The 22,540-nt window shown below is 34.8% G+C and overlaps 2 protein-coding genes across 2 annotated transcripts; one reads left to right on the top strand and one right to left on the bottom strand.

Moving 5' to 3' along the window:
- Positions 1–11,465: 11,465 nt before the first annotated feature.
- On the top strand, positions 11,466–14,026 carry LOC143444961 (uncharacterized). Its single transcript, XM_076943753.1, has one exon. The coding sequence runs from the start codon at positions 11,466–11,468 to the stop codon at positions 14,019–14,021; it is 2,556 nt and encodes an 851-aa protein (XP_076799868.1). The 3' UTR covers positions 14,022–14,026.
- A 2,825-nt stretch (positions 14,027–16,851) lies between these two features.
- Positions 16,852–17,881, bottom strand: LOC143444962 (uncharacterized). The gene is made up of 4 exons (XM_076943754.1): positions 17,868–17,881; positions 17,495–17,687; positions 17,170–17,349; positions 16,852–17,071 (listed from the first exon to the last, which is right to left on the bottom strand). Exons 1-4 carry the CDS (start codon positions 17,879–17,881, stop codon positions 17,003–17,005), a joined length of 456 nt encoding a protein of 151 aa, XP_076799869.1. The 3' UTR covers positions 16,852–17,002.
- Between the last annotated feature and the right edge of the window lie 4,659 nt (positions 17,882–22,540).

Genomic DNA, 22,540 nt, shown 5'->3' on the forward strand with positions numbered 1-22,540 from the left:
TAATTTGTTGTTAGACATTTCATGAAATAATAGTTTCAGTGATTGCATTGTACGAAAGGTAAGAGGTTATACAAGAAACAAAGCTCGCAGCCTCGCACCAATATCAGTAAACCACTGTATATTATAGCCAGCTCACTATACTTGACAAAATAAAAATATAATATGCATACTTCTGTTTCGCATAAATTCTATAACATGTTGAAAAACAATCCCATGCGTAGACAACCTAACAAAAGTCATATTAAATTACCGGATCAAGTTACAAAAATTTCGTGTACGGTATCCACTCAACAACGTCACAAGACTAAGCACAATTGTTGCCATGACGCTGTGACAAGTGACAAACATTCACTCAAGATGCCCGTATTGTACACAGTAATAATACCCGAAGCAAAGACACAACCTTTTCGATCAGTGTTTCAACATTTATCAAACTTTGATCAACGGCGACACGATTACAGCCTGATTTCAATCAGCAGTTAATATGGCGGACGAATCTAACAGTTGTTATCTGTGGAAAAAGGAATTGAGCTTAGCGAAAGATTTAAGAAAATGTTGCGATGAGAAAGGTAAAGAAAATGATACAAAAGAATCAGCTAAAATTCTTCATCAACTAGGTTTAGTTTACAAAGAAAGAAGTGAGGAATATGAATGGAGGTTTACTTTCGCCATGGCTGTGTTAACTCTGATAGGAATCGCGCCATCACGAATCACAGATCTCATACGTAACGAGCTTCCAGCAATGCTAACCAGCATACGATTCGCGCTTATTCGAAGCGCTGCTCTCATGAATGCGGCGATTGTGAGGAATTCTTCAAATGTTGGAGAAATCAAAAACGATCTTGATAAACTTCATCGTTATGTGCTTAAACTTGCCCAAGTACAATGCGATCATTTTGATGTTGATGCTTTTGTTGATGAAGTTGTTCGTGAGAAAATTAAATCGATTAGAGAAGAAACAGAGTTGGCTCTGGATAAACTTAAACATATTCCGGATGATGTTTCATCAGAGAGAGCACATGAGTTAGAAATGGATAAAATAAACCGAGTTAAGACACTCCAAGATAATATCGCAGCAAAATACACTGATATTATGAAGTCTATATCAGACAAGTGTATACAAATCCTGGGAAAGCCCCCGTGTCGATGCTGTGTAGCTGGAATGGGATCTTTGGCTCGTAAAGAAATTACTCCATATTCAGATTTCGAACACGTCATTTTGCTCGATGATGAATTGTTGCAGAATCACGATGAAAACAGCGATCAATATCAATCTGCTTTGGAATACTTTCGGTGGTTTTCAGTTTTATTTCACATGATTATATTAAGATTAGGAGAAACAATTATTCCAGCAGTTTCTGTTCCATCTTTAAATAACAACCAAATAAAGGAACATAACTGGTTTTATGACGCTCATACACCGCGTGGTATATCGTTTGATGGAATGGTTTTGCATGCTTGTAAATTTCCACTTGGTCGACAGGAAAAGACCAAGAACAAACCATGGACAGCTGAACTTATTAAACCTGTGACGAAGATGGTGGAATATTTGGATGCAGATGTTGATTTAAAGAACGGATATCACTTGGGAGACATTTTAACTAAAACAAGTTTTGTTTCTGGTTTCAAGTCAATTTATGATCAATTTTCACAACAAGTAACCGATCAAATACAATCTTCGTCGATGCTGAGACAATATCAGTTGATATTAAAACAACTTGAAGAAGATCTTAATAATTTCAATGTGAGCAAATGTTTGATAAGTTTGAATTACAGGAAGCCTTTTAACATCAAACGTGTTGTTTATCGAAGTTCAACTTTATTCATTACTGCTCTCGGTCGATTGAACTCGATTTATCAGTCGCCGTGTTCATGTTATGACATCATAGATAAGTTGACAGAGAAACAGAAAATTAATTCAGAAACTGCTCATAAAATGGCCTATTCAATATCCATTGCATGTGAAGTGCGACTCAAAATTTATTGTTTGAAGAGAAAACAAGACGACATGTCCAAAAATCCGTTGTATTTTAACTCCACACATAATTATATACCTGAACTTGTTGCAGCTGTTGGAGAGAAATCTATCATCGATTATTTCAAAGTAGCTTGGATTTTACAAACAATGATTTTTCGAGACAATTACAACCTGAGGAAGAGAGATACTGTCAGCAAAATAACGATTTTATTCCGAATAGGAATGTTTGAAAAAGTAGTTGAGGAATGGAACCATAATAAAGATGTTAGTATCGTTTGTAAAGTGTTTGTTGTTGGAGCTTTAAGTTTCACCTCCAGACATGAAGCTGCAATATCACTTGGCAAATCTCTTTTAATTCAACCACTTTCCGAAGATGCAACAATTCATGTTTTAAATTATGTGACCAACAGTTTGGTAGACTTAAGTCGTAGAGATGATGGAGTTTGTAAAAAACTGAAAAATATTTTAAACAGTTTATCACCAAATGGTTTGAATGATATAGATAGATGGCATGGTCAAGAAGCTTATGGCCGTTACTTACTTTTTGTTGAAAATGATCATGAAAAAGCTTTGGGTGTATTCATCAAGTTTCATGGCTCGTTGTTAAAACACATAAAGACCATTGATGGTGATGACATGGAGAAAGAACTCTGTTTAAAATATTTTCTTTCGAGAAACTTGCTTAAGATTGCATTTTGTTTGCATTTCAACGGAAACAATAAACAAGCAATTAAGAAATTAAAGGAAGCTTCCAAAATTTTCAATCAAATTGAATCCTTTAATGTTGAATCAATTAAAGAAGCAAAATTACTTTTAGGAGTTTGTTATTACGCTGAGAATCTGTATAGGAAGGCCTTAAGGGTATTCGAGAGCGCATTATTACTTCATAAACAGTATCCTTGCCAATCGATGAAACAGAGATTACCAAAAGTTAACATGGCAGTGGAATGTTGTAAGGCAATGTTAAATGAACAAGATGCACTTTTATTGTTTTCTACTGATGCTGGATACAGACAGTTTGCTGCAGATTTGTGTGATTTTCGTGTTTTTTTCTGATTTGCTTTAATAATGGTTTAGAAAACATTTTCGAAATTACAAAGCAAATTTAACATTTCCCGTGATACATGTATTACATACAATATGTAATTGTTCATAACAAACACATTGTGTAGCTTTAAGTTTACAAATAGAGCTCTCCAACAGAAATGAAGGCTTTTGGCATTGGTCCAGTTTTGCCTTATTTGTGATGTTATATCCGGAATGGGGTAATATGTGAAATGATAAAATGTTACTTGTTATAGACTACAAGTGTCTTATGTGCGTATGTGATTTTTATTGATTTTTTCATTCCGTATCCATACAATATGTCAGTGCTCACATTATTTCCCATCTTTGTTGAATCCTTTGTATTTTCTGGGGTCCGGTATGCATTTAAAAGCATGTGAATCGTTTTTCAAAAGTTTTCATTTTTTTAATATATCTTTTTCTGCTTGTACACTTTATCTTTAAACATTATCCTTAATGAAACTACAATAAAATTTGTATAAATTGCTGTTGAGAAATGTTGCAAAAACGTTATTAATGCTGGTCTCACTTATTCTACTTTAGGCCTGTACTAGGCTTTGGAGCTAACGATCAAGGTTTTAAAAGTTTTCCTACTATACAAGAAACTGCAATTATTATAGAAAGTAACCATTTCACCTATACTCCTATAGTATTAGATCTCGTAGCCCGTTGTCAAAAATTTGCAGTTAAGTTGGGAGAAAGGGCATGGAAAATATTGATTGTAGTTATTTAAGGTTCAATTGAAACTAAATTTAAAATCGTAGTTACAGTTAAGCTAGGTTTAGGTTACTTTTTTTATAACATCTAAGCTAGTTGACCAAGAAAAATGTGAAAAGATAGCTTTTAACGTAAATATTAAAATTAAATGAAATAATTAAATGACAACAATATATGTTAAGCGCCATTTTTCGGTAAAAAATAACTATTCGAAGGATATTAACATATAGGACATAGATAATTAATTAATAGTTCTAAGATTATTATAATAGTAGGCATTGAAAGCATTGAGGCTGTCCCCATCGCGCAAGTCCTGCGGTAGATTGTTCCACGCCCTGGAAGCAGCTGCGGAAAACATTCTGTCGCCGAAAAACGCGGGCCGACAAAGTGGGACTTGCAGGAAGTTTTTAGATTGGAACCGCAGAATTCTCGTTTGGCGACAACAGCACAGACGTTTGCTGATAGAGTCGGATCCCACACCGCTTAAGCGTTGTGAAACTCTAATTAAAGCTTTCGTACGATTGTTTCCGATGAAATAGCGACAATCATTTTAAAACCTAGACTTTACAGTGATAATGTATGTGTTGTCGGAACGTTGGTGATGTTTTATGCTTGCCAAGCTTTGTGGTCTCTATCTGAAAAGTCTTTCAACGAATAAAACCAAGCGATTATCCACATATCGCTACAGAGTTACTTTCAGGTCCTTGCTACAAAGCGTGCATTTTCTGATGCTTTTGATATTTCAATTTTGGGATTTTATACAAACTTCCAAAAAATTGTGAACACTAAGCATTATAAGTAGCTGTAAATAGTTACTGTACTGCCTTATTCCCATAGCTGCTAGGTTTCGGGTTTGCATAAAATACACACAAACATGAACCTACGTATATGGTTGGCTCATTCTTACGTCATGTTTATAAATTAATGAGTAGCGATGAACTTATACAACCATAGCTTAGTTTAAGTGTTTAAAGATCATCGTTTTGAAAATATTCATCGTGTTTAAGGCTCTTTATAGGAAGTTAATTACCGTCGTAACCCATCCAGGACGATGTTTTAAACTTCAGTCTCGATTTTTTATCGCAAGCTCTTTTATGACCCTTCTTGTTCGGAATCAAATTCTCTTTATAGTGGGTGAAAAAATCTCTAAATTAAATCAAAGTACAACAACAAACACCATCAGATTCTTAATTTTGGTTTCGTTAAAGACATGCGCTTTCAGTAAAGTTTTTAACTGCGCCTATTCATAACAATCTAAATAGACGATGACGCAATAGGAATTTTTAACAGGTCAGCTCAACCTTTAGTTTTGCGCAATTGCAAACAGTAACGGTACCAAAGTCCACTGTCGGGTGAAATCGGGATATTTGTGGATGTTGGATTAGCAAATATAATACGAATAAGAAAGTAAGTCATAAAACATAAAATGTGAAAGAAATTTGATTAGTGACGACAAAAACACAACAAACATAATTTTGTTAAAAATAAACTAAATTGCTTCGTTGTGATGAATAACCTGGATTAATAAAATGGAATTGTTGCAGTAACTGGTTAAATACCAAAATAAGCTACATTAACCCTTATTAGCACAGGGATTTTAGGTAACTTAATCGGCACATATGTTGACAAATTGTCAACATGGCATTTTCTTGTGTATTTCGATACAAATGCGCTGGTATCAAAGTCATGTTGTTATTTTAGATGATTTGATGTTGTAAAAACCTTAACAAAACAATCATTAATCCTATTTGGAAGGTCTTCTTCCTACCCAGGACATAGATTCGGCTTACTAGCTCTCAGATAAAATGCAAAGAAATCTTAACAAGCGAAGTTTTGTCAAGTATATTTCAAACACAAAAACGAAAAAACGTGGAACACTACAACATATTGTTCAGCATTCAAGGCAATATTGGTTCTTCTGAAGTTTTCTGTGTCGTGGGCAAACCCGTCGGCTACATGTGACACATGCAGATCGAGTATGCTTTGCACATCTGCAGCATCTTCGGCCTACTATCAAGAGGATCCCACAATCGACGTAAATCGGTGAAATTATCTCTGTCCAAGCCAGCACGTATCATAATTGCAAGACCTGCCTCAACTTCTTCAATTGTGAAGTTTTTGTGTATAGAATTTGGCAACAGCTTACATTCGTGTCTCACGTCCCTCGCTTTTCTGTTTGTCTCACGTACTATCTGAAGTATAATTTCAGGCAGATAAAATAATTTGAAGGCATCCACTTCAAGTTCAGGAGCAGCATCAATCCGAGGCTGTTGCGTCAATATATTTCTTCTTCTGAATCTGCCTGGAAAAGGATTTGCATAATAGGTTGCATTGCCAGCTATTATTGGTACTTGATCTTCATCTTCTAAGGAACCATCATTAGATTCTTGATCTGCATCACTACCAGTCTCGTCATCTTCACTTTCTTCCTCAAAGACATCTATATCGGACAGCTCTTCCTCTTCCAAAGGCAGTTCATCAACATCTAGTATGGACTCACATTCACTACTACTTGTAGCCTCATCATTAGAGTCGCTATCAACATCATCAGAAGTTATTTTCAGTTGTTTCAGGGCCTCTTGAAATGTATATCTTCTCTGTCTGTCCATCAGTGAATTTGCACCTTACTGTAATTAACCGAAACAACCTTTCAATTAAAAATGGTTAGCATTTCATGATAAGTATCTTGTAAGAGCTAGTTAGAGCTAAGGCAAACGTTTGCGACACAACTGGTTAGACAATAATTTTTTTCTGAGTTATATCAACTGACAATCTAACTCCTTCTAGTTAGACAGTGATTAACTAAATACACATGCAACGTTCCTGTAAAATAAGCTAGCATACTATTTCTTTCCCTTATGCTGCAGCTGTTTACACCAGGAAAGCTAAGCAATTTGATAATCCAACTTACTTCCTAGTTCTATGTACCTTTCTGACAAAAAACAAGCCTACTGTGAAGTGTAGGGAAATGGTATTTACTGTGAACAATAAAGAGAAAACAATAGCCGATGATGAACAAACCAGACACGTTTATTACGTCATAGACTGCAGTTAAGCAGTTTGTCCACGCGTACTGTTGCAGGCATTTAAACAACGTGAATCTGATTGTTGACATTTTGTCAACAGATGTGCCGGTTAAGTTAAAACGCAAATAACTCATTGTGGAAACATTGAAACGTTTTGAAATTGCTATAGAAGTAAGCTATTCAGAAGTTCTCCATCGTCACTGGATGTTGCTGAGCTAGTGCATAAAGTACGAGAGCAATTTCAAACAAAAAATCGATTTTGACAAAATGTCAACGCATGTGCTAATAAGGGTTAAAGGCTTCTGTAACAAATTGCTACATGACATGCGCACGGCTGGACAACAAACTGATTCGTGAATTAACGACTGCTGCAGCATTTTATTTCCTGGTTAATCATTTTTCAACATTGTGATTACTTATGATGAATAAACGCAACCCGAGCGCATATTTAAACAAGTCAACGCCATTTCGTATCAAGGTTTCCAAATGACAACAGTCATGTCAAATATCATGAAAGATTTTCTCTGGAACAAGGAAATGAGTTTAGCAAAAGATTTAAGAAAATGTTGCAACGAGAAAGGTAGAGAAAAAGATGTAAAGGAATCTGCTGATATCTTCCATAAACTAGGTTTAGTTTACAAAGAAAGAATCGTGGAATTTCAATGGAGCTTTACTTTGACCATGGCTGTGTTAAATCTGATAGGAATCGCGCCGTCACAAATCACTGCTCTCATAAGTAACGAGCTTCCAGCAATACTAACCAGCATACGATTCGCGCTTATTCGAAGCGCTGCTCTCATGAATGCGGCGATTGTGAGGAAACCTTCAAATGTTGACGAAATCAAAAACGATCTTTATAAACTTCATCGTTATGTGCTTAAACTTGCTAAAGTACAACGTGATCACTTTGATGTTGATGCTTATGTCAATGAAGTTGTTCGTGAGAAAATTAAATCGATGAGAAAAGAAACGAAGTTGGCTTTGGATAAACTTAAACATATTCCGGATGATGTTTCATCAGAGAAAGCACATGAGTTAGAAATGGACAAAATAAACCAGGTTAAGACACTCCAAGATAAAATCGCAGCAAAATACACTGATATTATGAAATCTATATCAGACAAGTGTATAGAAATCATGGGAACGCCCCCGTGTCGATACTGTGTAGCCGGAATGGGATCTTTAGCTCCTAAAGAAATTACTCCATATTCAGATTTCGAACACGTTATTTTGCTCGATGATGAATTTTTGCAGAATCGCGATGAAAACAGCGATCAATATCAATCTGCGTTGGAATACTTTCGATGGTTTTCCATTTTATTTCACGTAATCATATTAAGATTAGGAGAAACAATTATTCCAGCAGTGTCTGTTCCATCCTTAAATAACAATCAAATCAAGGAACACAACTGGTTTTATGATGTTCATACACCGAGTGGTATATCGTTTGATGGAATGGTTTGCATGCTTGTAAGTTTCCACTTGGTCGACAGGAAAAGACCAAGAACAAACCATGGACAACAGAACTTATTAAACCTGTGACGAAGATGGTGGAATATTTGGATGCAGATGTTGATTTAAAGAACGGATATCATTTGGGAGACATTTTAACTAAAACAAGTTTTGTTTCTGGTTTCAAGTCAATTTATGATAAATTTTCACAAAAAGTAACCGATCAAATACAATCTTCGTCAATGCCCAGACAATATCAGTTGATATTTAAACAACTTGAAGAAGATCTTAATAATTTCATTGTGAGCAAATGTTTGAAAAATTTGAATTACAGGAAACCTTTTAACATAAAACGTGTTGTTTATCGAAGTTCAACTTTATTCATTTCTGCTTTCGGTCGATTGAACTCAGTTCATCAGTCGCCATGTTCATGTTATGACGTCATAGACAACTTGACAAAAAAACAGAAAATTAATTCAGAAACTGCTCATAAATTGGCCTATTCATTATCCATTGCATGTGAAGTGCGACTTAAAATTTATTGTTTGAAGAGAAAACAAGACGACATGTCCAAAAATCCGTTGTATTGTAACTCCACACATAATTATATACCTGAACTTGTTGCAGCTGTTGGAGAGAAATCTATCGTCGATTTTTTCAAAATAACTCGGAGTTTACAAACAATGATTTGTCGAAACAGTTACAACATGGTGGAGAGGGATACTGTTAGCAAAATAATGATTTTATTCCGGGTGGGTATGTTTGAAAAAGTAGTTGAGGAATGCAACCATAATAAAGATGTTAGTATCGTTTGTAAAGTGTTTATTGTTGGAGCTTTCAAATTCACCTCTAGATATGAAGCTGCAATATCACTTGGCAAATCTCTTTTAATTCAACCACTTTCCGTAAATGCAACAATTCACGTATTAAATTATGTGACCAACAGTTTGGTAGAATTAGGTTGCAGAGAAGACGGCGTTTGCAAAAAACTGAAAAATATTTTAGACAGTTTATCACCGAATGATTTGAATGATGCAGATGGATGGTTTGTTCAACAAGCTTATGGACGTTACTTACTTGGTGTTGATAATGATCATGAAAAAGCTTTGGGCGAATTCATCAAGCTTCATGGCTCGTTGTTAAAAACCACGCAGACCGTTGATGGCGATAACACGGAGAAAGAAATCGGCTTAAAATATTTTCCTTCCAGGAACTTGTATCAGATTGCATTTTGTTTGCATTTGAAAGGAAACAATAAACAAGCAATTAAGAAATTAAAGGAAGCTTTTAATTTTTTCAATCAGCTTGAATCCTTTAATGTTGAATCAATTCAAGAAGCAAATTTACTTTTAGGTGTTTGTTATTACGCTGAGAAACTGTATAGGAAAACAATAAAGGTAATGGAGAGAGCATTATTACTTCATAAACGATATCCTTGCCAATGGATAGAACAGAGATTACCAAAAGTCAACATGGCAGTAGAATGTTGTGAGACAATGTTAAATGAAAAAGATGCACTTTTATTGTTTTCTATACTGATGCTGAATATAGACAATTTGCTGCAGGTTTTTGTGATTTTCGTATTTTTTTCTAATTTGCTTTCATAATGGTTTAGAAAACATTTTCGAAATTAGAAAGCAAATTCAATATTTTCTGTGATACATGTATTACATACAATATATAATACTTTATAACAAACACATGGTATAGCTTAAAGTTTACAAATAGAGCTCTCCAACAGAAATGAAAGCGTTTAGCATTGTTTCAGTTTTGTCTTATTTTTGATGTAATATCATGAATGTTTATAGAGATTAGTGATCTAACTCGTGGTAAATCCCTTACCTTTGTATTAGATTACTTTGCTTAGATTTGGTGAGTCGTGACATAGTTTGCTAGCATGTGCTTGTTATCGCCTTTTATATCATATCTAGTCGCGTATCAGCCATTCCAGACAAATTAGTAGATGTATTGCAATTGTTAACCTGACTCGTTTAACGGATTGTTTGCACGCAGCATGATAAGTTAATTGCTCGTAAACCTGTTTTATTGTTTATATCTGTTAATTACGTAATAGAGACGTAGTAATAGTAGTACACCAGTATTGACGCTTATTATTGCTATTGTGTGCAGACTCACAGGGTAATGATCATTTCCTTACTTTGGGCTTATTTGTACTTTCAGATTATAAGTAATATTACCATGGCTTCTGTACTTATAGAAATCACGCACACGCATACATGCTCACACATTTGTCGTCATCCGTAGCTGTTCGAGTGATCATTGATTTTCAGCCGTACAATATAAAAACTTTAAAGAAATCTGTTTTGCATTTCTAATACCCAGGATAGGGGAATTCAGGCCTTGCATGGCCTGAATTCCCCCTTAGATCAGGGATGTTCAACCTTTTATTAAAGGTGGCCGCATTGTCACTTGAAATAATTCAATGGGCCGCAGAACCTATTAATTTCAAAAAAAATGGGTACATAAAGAAACAATTAAAAACAATTAAATTCATCTTTGAAAATAAGAACAAAAAACACACACATAGTTCAACTTCCACTAGGCTACCCAAGTATTAAAGACGTGCTTTAGTTCTACGAGTCTTATAGGTATATATACTATAAGTTAACCTATCAATGTGCCAAGAAATTATTCCTACAGCATAGTTAAGCAAATTTCACGATTTAAATTACTTGACTCGCAACGATTTCATCAAAGTAGCAAAACTTTCTATGAAAAAGAATAAAAATTTGATAATGAAGTTTGTTCGTTTATATCGCTCTTCAGAGTTAGCTCACTCTTAAACCAAAACGTTTTAAACTTGATTTTCACTCGAGTAAGATAAAAAAAATAGGAGAAGTCAAATTTATTAGTCAAGGACTTATTAGTTAGTTATTCGATCGTTTATACATTTCTTTGTACAAACCATACCTGTTATGAACGAACACTACTGCTATAACATTTATAGTCTAAATACGTGGATTGAAATGAGAACACGGCTACTTAAAATGGTCAAGGAGCTATGTTACTGAGCTAAATTAAATACTTAAACAATTAATGATTTCTCTCATCGCTTCTGAAAGTGGTCGATGTCAGTCTTGCTTGCTTAAGGCGTATGTGTGCACATGATGTTTGCTTAAAACAACGCCTGTATGTGTATGAAACGTTTACCATCTCATACAGTACAAGCGCTATTTCATTGCGGAAAGTTTCAAACAACAGTTATAATGGCTGACAAAATTGACGATTATCTGTGGAACAAGGAATTGAGTTTAGCGAAAGATTTAAGAAAATGTTGTGACGGAAAAGGTAAAGAAAATGATACAAATGAATCAGCTAAAATTCTTCATCAACTAGGTTTAGTTTATAAAGAAAGAAGTGAGGAATATGAATGGAGGTTTACTTTCGCCATGGCTGTGTTAACTCTGATAGGAAACGCGCCGTCACGATTAACTGCTCTCATACGTAACGAGCTTCCAACAATACTAACTAACATACGATTCGCGCTTATTCGAAGCGCTGCTCTCATGAACGCGGCGATTGTGAGGAAACCTTTAAATGTTGACGAAATCAAAAACGATCTTGATAAACTTCATCGTTATGTGCTTAAACTTGCTAAAGTGCAACGTGATCAGTTTGATGTTGGTGCCTATGTCATTGAAGTTGTTCGTGAGAAATTCAAATCGATGAGAGAAGAAACGAAGTTGGCTCTGGATAAACTTAATCATATTCCGGATGATGTTTCATCAGAGAGAGCACATGAGTTAGAAATGGACAAAATAAACCGAGTTAAGACACTCCAAGATAGTATCGCAGCAAATTACACTGATATCATGAACTGTGTATCAGACAAGTGTACAGAAATCAAAGGAAAGCCCCCTTGTCGATACTGTGTAGCCGGAATGGGATCTTTAGCTCGTAAAGAAATTACTCCATATTCAGATTTCGAACACGTCATTTTGCTCGATGATGAATTGCAGCAGAATCACGATGAAAACAGCGATCAATATCAATCTGCGTTGGAATACTTTCGATGGTTTTCGGTTTTATTTCACCTGATTATATTAAGATTGGGAGAAACAATTATTCCAGCAGTCTCTGTTCCATCCTTAAATAACAATCAAACCAAGGAACACAACTGGTTTTATGACGCTCATACACCGAGTGGTATATCGTTTGATGGAATGGTTTTGCATGCTTGTAAGTTTCCACTTGGTCGACAGGAAAAGACCAAGAACAAACCATGGACAACTGAACTTATTAAACCTGTGACGAAGATGGTGGAATATTTGGATGCAGATGTTGATTTAAAGAACGGATATCACTTGGGAGACATTTTAACAAAAACATGTTTTGCTTCTGGTTTCAAGTCAATTTATGATAAATTTTCACAACAAGTAACCGACCAGATACAATCCTTGTCGATGCCCAGACAATATCAATTGATATTAAAACAACTTGAAGAAGATCTTAATAACTTTGATGTGGGCAAACTATTGGTGCAGTTTAATCTCGCGAAAACATTCAACATCAAACGTGTTGTTTATCGAAGTTCAACTTTATTCATTGCTGCTCTCGGTCGATTGAACTCGATTTATCAGTCGCCTTGTTCATGTTATGACGTCATAGACAAATTGACAGAAAAACAAAAATTTGATTCAGAAACTGCTCATAAATTGGCCTATTCAATATCCATTGCATGTGAAGTTCGACTCAAAATTTATTGTTTGAAGAGGAAACAAGACGACATGTCCCAGAAACCGCTGTATTGTAACTATAACATCACAGACAAATTTCTACCTGACCTTGTTGCAGCTGTTGGAGAGAAATCTATCATCGATTATTTCAAAATAACTTGGAGTTTACAAACAATGATTCGTCGAAACAATTACAACCTGGTGGAGATAGATACTGGTACCAACATAATGATTTTATATCTGATGGGAATGTTTGAAAAAGTTGTTGAGGAATGGAACGATAATAAAAATGTTAGTATGGTTTATACAGTGTTTGTTGTTGTTGCTTTAACATTCACCTCCAGATATGAAGCTGCAATATCACTTGGCAAATCTCTTTTAACTCAACCACTTCTCATAAATGTATTAATTCCTGTATTATTCTCTGTGACTGATAGTCTAGTAGCATTAGATCGCAGAGATGATGGAGTTTGCAAAAGACTGAAAAATATTTTAGACAGCTTATCACCAAATGTTTTGAATGATGTAGATGGATGGGTTGTTCAAGAAGCTTATGGACGTTACTTACTTAATGTTGATAATAATCATGAAAAAGCTTTGGGCGTATTCATCAAGCTCCATGGCTCATTGTTATTAAAACGCATGCAAACCATTGATGGCGATGACATGAAGAAAAAAATCCGCTCAAAAAGGTTTTTTTTCAGAAACTTTTACAGCATTGCTCTTTGTTTGCATTCTAATGCAAACAATAAGCAAGCAATTAAGAAATTAAAGGAAGCTTTAAAAATTATCCATCAACTTGAATCCGTGGAAATTGTATTAGTTCAAGCTGCAAATTTACTTTTAGGAGTTTGTTATTACACTGAGAAACTGTATAGGAAGGCAATAAATGTATTTGAGAGAGCATTATTACGTCATAAACGATATCCTTGCCTGTGGATGGAACAGAGATTACCAAAAGTCAACATGGCAGTAGAGCGTTGTAAGGCAATGTTAAATGAAAAAGATGCGCTTTTATTGTTTTCTACTGATGCTGGATACAGACAGTTTGCTGAAGATTTCTGTGATTATCGTATTTTTGTCTGATTTGCTTCAACAATGGTTTAGAAAACATTTTCGAAATTAGAAAGCAAATTCAACTTTGTTGTGGAACACCTTTGTTGGGTTTGTTCACCTTTTGTTGGGTGTTGTTGTTGGTGTTGTTGTGATACAAATCATGTAATTTGTTCATAACAAGCAAACGGTAAACTACAGTTTATAAATGGCTGAAGCAATTGTAAGCTATATTATAATGCTATGTTCGTAAATAATTTTTAAATACAACCAGAATTGTGCCATCTCACAGGAATGAAAGCTTTTGGCATTGTTCCAGTTTTGTCTTATTTGTGATGTAATATCAGGAACGTAGTAATATTAGAAATGATAAAATGTTACCTGTTATGAATTACGAGTGTCTTATGTACGTATGTGATTTTGATGTTTTCATTCTGTATCTATACAGTCAGTGCTCACATTATTCCCCTATTTGCTGCATCATTTGCATTCTCAAACATTCTGGGAACCTGTATATATCTAAAAACATTTGATTCAATTTTTAACTCTTTTTATTTTTTTAAGGAATCTATTTCTGTTTATATACTTCATCCTCAAAAAGCAACCATTTCTAAATTAACGAAACTACAATATTATTTGTGCAACTTGTTGTTGAAAAATGTTGCAAGAACGTCATAAATGCTGGTTTCTGTTATTTTATTACTGGAGCAGAAAAGATAGGAAGGAGCATTAGTGAAGCTGTGGAAAAAGCAATCGCTCAAACAAAACTATATGTTGGTAATATAAGCCGACTTTATATTCTTTAAAGTTTAAACAATACCAACAAATACGAACAACTGCATATAAAGAGTTCAAGTTGGGCTAAATGGGAATTTTAAAAAGGTTTTTAATAGTCCTTCAAAATGAATCACTTTTTTATAGTTTACAATATCACAACAACTTCACATCTAACTGGCTCTTTAGTTCAGGCTGATCGAACAACACGCTATCACATTTCTTCGCGTTAATAGCCGAGAAAGGGATAAGAATAAACGCAGTCCAGTAAGTAGCCAACATTTTTCGCTCTCTCATCCTGGTGACAAATTCAACCAACTTTATATTCCTTACAACCCAGCGTTTATGAAGACGAACATATTACGACGTTGGTTGGACGGCGGCGAAAAATTCGATGAAATGGCGGAGCGACGAGCAAAAGTTGTTCCCCTGGGCAGGAAAAACGTCATGGTTGATGATGTCATAGACGCAATTATGTTTTTGGCATTGGATCGTGCGAAAATGATCACAAGAACATGTTTATTGGTAGATGGTGCGCGACACTAGACAGTAGTCTGAAATCGTGGCTTGACCCATTATTTTGACGCAGATATGTCTGTTGTCGCATGCTTGGTGCCTTTTTACAGTATCTGCAGATAGGCTTTTCGATTTTCCTGGTTTTTGCAACAACGGAAAAAATCTAATTCAATTCCGGGATCTGAGGAAAATAACCTGGATTTTTGTTAAAAACTCACAATGATAAAAAAAGCTTTAAATGGTGAAGTCACGATATCACGTGACTCATTGAAGGGTCATCTCGGTTTTTACAACTGTGATAATTCACGCAAAAAGTACGACTTGATATAGCAGCGCTTATCTTCTTAGTTTCTTTGTAAAAAGTATAAAAACCGACAAACGCCCAAAGTGCACACACTGCACGAACTCTCTGAAGTTACAGCATCATGGTGATTTTAATAGTAAATTATAATAATTTGATGATTGGTGTATAAATTAAGCGATTGTGTGTTTCTGGCTACAAAAAGTCTAATTTAACATATGCGCATTATGACGTATTTCGTGCCTATAAGATAGTTTTACAGCTCAAGTATGCCGGGTGTAGTGAAGTAGCCTACGTTTCAAGTGATTGTGATACTCTATCCAAACCGGGTGCGCGACATTACTATTTTAACTAGGTGTTGCCGACACTGCACACACATTTTCAATCGTTAATTACTCGAAAACTATACGTCGTAAACTGATCCAATTTTTACAGGTTAGTAGCAAAAACATCTGGTTTCCTTTATACATCATAATTGTAAAACTAATAATGTGCATTTAAGCATTTCTACAAGTGATACATATCTAGAAGTTTTTCTTGTTACGCCGCGCCTCCGCTGACCAGAAAACCAGCTGACCGCGAGAAAAGAATACAAGAGAACAGTTGCGGAGTTAGTGGTGCGTAAATGAGTAAACGAAAACTATACGCTTTCAAAATTATGAAATGACAATACTGTATGACAATGACAATACATATGACAATATTTAAAAAATTACAGAACCCAACTTTATAAAACAAACATGGACAGATAGCTGAACATTTTTTAGGAAAAGTCACCAAATTTTAAATTTCTACAGCAAACAATGCGACTGTGCGCTACTTTTTGCTGCGACTGTGTGCAGGGGAGGCCACACCTACTGTAAATAGGGTTAATTAGCATTTCTACCACAAATAGTAATGATGACTACGTTTGCTTGTTTACTTTTCTCTGCTGACGTAATCATGCCGTCAAAATTTCATTGGTTGAAAACAATATCTTCCTATGACGCATTGTATTCGTCTCGATTTGTAATTGGTTATGACACATATAAAGTACGTCTTAATGACTGAAGTGGAAAAACTACTTTCTGTTTTGGAAGAAATTCGTGATTTGCTGTTAGTTTGGAAAACATCTAGAATTGATTTGGAATGAAATTCTTGTACTACGTAATCAAATTGTGGCATACATTAGCAATATAAGAATTTGGACTTTTATGAATGCTGGCTAGAAGAAACAAACAAGCGAAAGTATAAACAACGGAGTCAAAAAGTTAATAGACAAAAGGAGTTCTCAAGGACAAATATAACCACTGGCTATAGATAATACCGATACATTAATATAACCCGTCACAGCTATAGTATTGTTGAAGTGGAAATTATTTCTTTAACATGTTTCTTTGAGCGGGATCTAAAAATTTTCTATTATGTTTCGTAAAACTTTATTTCATTTCTTTTGGTTTTCACCGGAATTCTTCGGACGAGGTATTCGCAGTGACGCAAGGATGGTGCAGCCCTAAAACGCAATCAAAAGTTAACAGTATTACAGTCGATTTTAAAACTCATCCGTTATAACATCGTATGTAAATGGAAAAGTGTTTTCAAAGTATTTACCGTGGCTGTGACTTCCTGCAAATCCACCAGAGTGTTTGGGCCGTTAACTTTTTTCATCTGGCCTTTCTCGGACTCAGTCGATTTAATTTGATCGTCAGACTCGACTGTCATAGAATCATCGTCCTGTAGTGTGTCTAACAAGGCATCTATGATCGCTTCTTTCCTACTGGCATCTTTTTCCTTGAAAATTTGGATGTATTTGACTTCTTTATCAGTCTAATATCACAGCAACACCACAAAATACAATTTAAGTGATAAAGCGCCAGACACCGCAGGTGAGTTGTAATTCATAGAAAATCTTTTAAACTCGCGACCAGTATTTTACCGGCGCTTTGTTCGGAGTAAGTGATTGTCTCGTCTTGTATCCACGGTAATTTGCTTGTATTAAGGTCGCGGCTTTCGCTGCGTCACGGTCGCCTGGAACAACGTCATAATGAGACAACGTGATAATGTTTGTGTTGTTGGAACGTTGGTGATGTTTTATGCTTGCCAAGCTTTGTGGTCTCCATATGAAAAATCTTTCAACGAATAAAAGCAGACGATTATTTATTCACATATCGTTACAGAATTACGTTCCGGTCCTTGCTAAAAAGCGTGCATTTTCTGATGGATTTGATATTTCAATTTTGGGATTTATACAAACTTCCAAAAACTTGTGAACACAAAGGATTATTTGTAGCTGTAGATAGTTACTGTACTGCCTTATACCCATTGCTGCTAGGGTTCGGGTTTGCAAATAATACACACAAACATGAACTTTCGTATATGGTTGGCTCATTATTACGTCATTTATATAAATTAATGTGTAGCAAATAACCGTAGTTTAGTTTATGTGTTTAAAGATCTTCTCTTTGAAAACAATCATCGTGCTTAGGGATCTTTATAGGAAATTAATTACAGTAAAAACACATCCAGGACGATGTTTTAAACTTAAGCCTCGATTTTTCAACGTAAGCTCTTTTTATGCCCCTTCTTGTTCGGAATCACCTTAAGTCTTTTTATAGTGGGTAAAAATGTACAACAACAAGCACCATCAGATTCTTAATTTTGTTTCTGTTAAAGTTATGCGCTTTCAGTAAAGTTTTTAACTGCGCCTATTCTTAACAATCAAAATAGACGATGACGCAATAGGAATTTTTAATAGGTCAGCTCAACATTTAGTTTTGCGCAATTGCAATCAGTAACGGTATTACCAAAGTCCACTGTCGGGTGAAATCGCGATATTTGTGGATGTTGGATTAGCAAATATAATACGAGTAAGAAGGTAAGACACCAAACATAAAATGTGAAAGAAAATTGATTAGTGAAGATAAAAACACAACAAACATAATTTTGTTAAAAATGAACTACATTGCTTCGTTGTGATGAATAACCTGGGTTAATAAAATCGAATTGTTGTAGTAATTTGTTAAATACCAAAGTAAGCTACATTAAAGGCTTCTGTAACAAACTGCTACACGACATGCCCACGGCTTGACCACAAACCGCTGTTTGGTTTAACCACTGCTGCAGCATTTTATTTCCTGGTTAATCATTTTCAACATTGTGTTTACTTACGATGAATAAATGCAACCCGAGCGCATATTTAAACAAGTCAACGCCATTTCGTATCAATGTTTTCAAATGACGACAGTCATGTCAAATATCATGAAAGATTTTCTCTGGAACAAGGAATTGAGCTTAGCAAAAGATTTAAGAAAATGTTGCAACGAGAAAGGTAAAGAAAAAGATATAAAGGAATCAGCTAAAATTCTTCATCAACTAGGTTTAGTTTACAAAGAAAGAAGTGAGGAATATCAATGGAGGTTTACTTTCACCATGGCTGTGTTAACTTCTGATAGCAAACGCGCCATCACGAATCACAGATCTCATAGGTAACGCGCTTCCAGCAATACTAACCAGCATACGATTCGCGCTTATTCGAAGCGCTGCTCTCATGAATGCGGCGATTGTGAGGAAACCTTCAAATGTTGACGAAATCAAAATCGATCTTGATAAACTTCATCGTTATTTGCTTAAACTTGCTAAAGTACAACGTGATCACTTTGATGTTGGTGCCTATGTCAATGAAGTTATTCGTGAGAAAATTAAATTGATGAGAGAAGAAACTAAGTTGGCTCTGGATAAACTTAATCATATTCCAGATGATGCTTCATCAGAGAGAGCACATGAGTTAGAAATGGACAAAATAAACCGAGTTAAGACACTCCAAGATAATATCGCAGCAAAATATACTGATATTATGAAGTCTGTATCAGGCAAGTGTATAGAAATCATGGGAAATCCCCCGTGTCGATACTGTGTAGCCGGAATGGGATCTTTAGCTCGTAAAGAAATTACTCCATATTCAGATTTCGAACACGTCATTTTGCTCGATGATGAATTGTTGCAGAATCAAGATGAAAACAGCGATCAATATCAATCTGCGTTGGAATACTTTCGGTGGTTTTCGATTTTATTTCACGTGATTATATTAAGATTAGGTGAAACAATTATTCCAGCAGTCTCTGTTCCATCTTTAAACAACAACCAAATCGAGGAACACAACTGGTTTTATGACGCTCATACACCGAGCGGTATATCGTTTGATGGAATGGTTTTGCATGCTTGTAAATTTCCACTTGGTCGACAGGAAAAGACCAAGAACAAACCATGGACAACTGAACTTATTAAACCTGTGACGAAGATGGTGGTATATTAGGATGCAGATGTTGATTTTAAGAATGGATATCATTTGGCAGACATTTTAACTAAAACAAGTTTTGTTTCTGGTTTCAAGTCAATTTATGATCAATTTTCACAACGCGTAACCGATCAAATACAGTCTTTGTCGATGCCCAGACAATATCAGTTGATATTAAAACAACTTGAAGAAGATCTTAATAATTTTGATGTTGGCAAACTATTGGTGCAGTGTAATGTCGAGATGTCATTCAACATCAAACGTGTTGTTTATCGAAGTTCAACTTTATTCATTGCTGCTCTCGGTCGATTGAATTCGATTTATCAGTCGCCTTGTTCATGTTATGACATCATAGATAAGTTGACAGAGAAACAGAAATTTGATTCAGAAACTGCTCATAAATTGGCCTATTCAATATCCATTGCATGTGAAGTTCGTCTCAAAATTTATTGTTTAAAGGGAAAACAAGACGACATGTCCCAGAAACCGTTGTATTTTAACATCACAGACAAATTTCTACCTGACCTTGTTGCAGCTGTTGGAGAGAAATCTATCATCGATTATTTTAAAATAACTTGGAGTTTACAAACAATGATTCGTCGAAACAATTACAACATGGTGGAGATAGATACTGATACCAACATAATGTTGTTATATAATATGGGAATGCTTGAAAAAGTAGTTGAGGAATGGAACGACAATAAAGATGTTAGTATCGTTTATAAAATGATTGTTGTTGAAGCTTTAAGTTTCACCTCCAGACATGAAGCTGCAATATCACTTGGCAAATCTCTTTTAAATCAACCAATTCCCGTAAATGTAACAATTCCTGTATTATTCTATATAACGGATAGTTTGAAATCATTAGGTCGCAGAGATTATGGCGTTTTCAAAAAACTTAAAAGTCTTTTAGACAGTTTATCACCAAATGATTTGAATGATGTAGAAGGATGGTTTGTTCAAGAAACTTATGCCTGTTACTTGCTTTTTGTTGAAAATGATTTTGAAAGAGCTTTGGGCGTGTACATCAAACTCCACGGCTTTTTGTTAAAACGCACGCAGACCATTGATGGTGATGACATAGAGAAAGAATTCTACACCAAATTTTTTTCCAGAAACTTGCTTGGCATTGCATTTTGTTTGCATTTGAATGGAAACAATAAACAAGCAATTAAGAAATTAAAGGAATCTTTTAAAATTTTCGATCAACTTAAATCCATGGAAATTATTTTAGTTCAACAAGCAAATTTACTTTTAGGAGTTTGTTATTACGCTGAGAAACTGTATAGGAAGGCAATAAAGGTAATTGAGAGAGCATTATTACTTCATGAACGATGTCCTTGCCAATGGATGGAACAGAGATTACCAAAAGTCAACATGGCAGTGGAATGTTGTAAGGCAATGTTACATGAACAAGATGCACTTTTATTGTTTTCTACTGATGCTGGATACAGACAGTTTGCTGTAGCTTTATGCGATTTTTGTATTTTTTTCTAATTTGCTTTTATAATGGTTTAGCAAACATTATCGAAATTAGAAAGCAAATTTAACATTTCCCGTGATACATGTATTACATACAATACGTAATTGTTTATAACAAAAACATTGGTTAGCTTAAAGTTTAAAAATAGGGCTATTCAACAGAAATGAAAGCTTTTAGCATTGTTCCAGTTTTGTCTTATTTGTGATGTAATATCCGGAGTAATATGAGAAATGATAAAATGTTACTTGTTATAGACTACAGGTGTCTTATGTGCGTATGTGATTTTATTTACTTTTTCATTCTGTATCTATACAGTATGTAAGTGCTCACATTATTTCCCATCTTTGTTGAATCCTTTGTATTTTCAATAATTCTGGGGTCCGGTATACAACTAAAAACATGCGAAGTATTTTTCAACAGTTTTCATTTTTTAATATATCTTTTCCTGCTTATACACTTTATCCTTAAACAGCAACCATTTCTAAATTAGTGAAACTACAATAAAACTTGTATAAATTGTTGTTGAGAAATATTACAAAGATGTTATTAATGCTGGTTTCCCTTATTCTATTTTAGGCCTGTACTAGGCTATGGAGCTAACGATCAAGGTTTTAAAAGTTTTCTTACGATACAAGAAACCGCAATTTTTATAGAAAGTAACCATTTCACCTAAAGTATTAGATCTCGCAGCCTGTTGTAGATATGTGCGGTTAAGCTGGGAGAATGGGCATGAAAAATGTTGATTTTAGTTATTTAAGGTTTAATTGAAATTAAATTTTAATTTGTAGATAAATTTAAGTTGGGTTTAGATTACTATGTTATAACATCTTAGCTAGGTGACCGAGAAATATGGGAAAAGATAGCTTTGAAAGTAAATAATAAAATTTAATAAATAAATAAATGACAACAATATTTGTTAAGCGCCATATTTCGGTAACAGAATAACCGCTTAAAGGCGTTTAACATATAGGGCATAGATAACTAATAGTTCTAAGATTATTATAATAGTATAACAAAATAAAGTCAATGAAAACAGTGGTAAAATCAGCAACAGTAGGCCTAGTAAAAACAGCGATGATAATTAATTAGCATAAATACAAAGATTGGGATTGATAAGCACAGCAAAAAAGATATGTTTCAATGAGTTTTTAAAAGCATTGAGACTATCCACGTTGTTCAAGTCCTGCGGTAGGTTGTTCCACGAA

This window comes from Clavelina lepadiformis, chromosome 2 (assembly GCF_947623445.1).
Source record: "Clavelina lepadiformis chromosome 2, kaClaLepa1.1, whole genome shotgun sequence".
NCBI classification, from domain to species: domain Eukaryota; kingdom Metazoa; phylum Chordata; class Ascidiacea; order Aplousobranchia; family Clavelinidae; genus Clavelina; species Clavelina lepadiformis.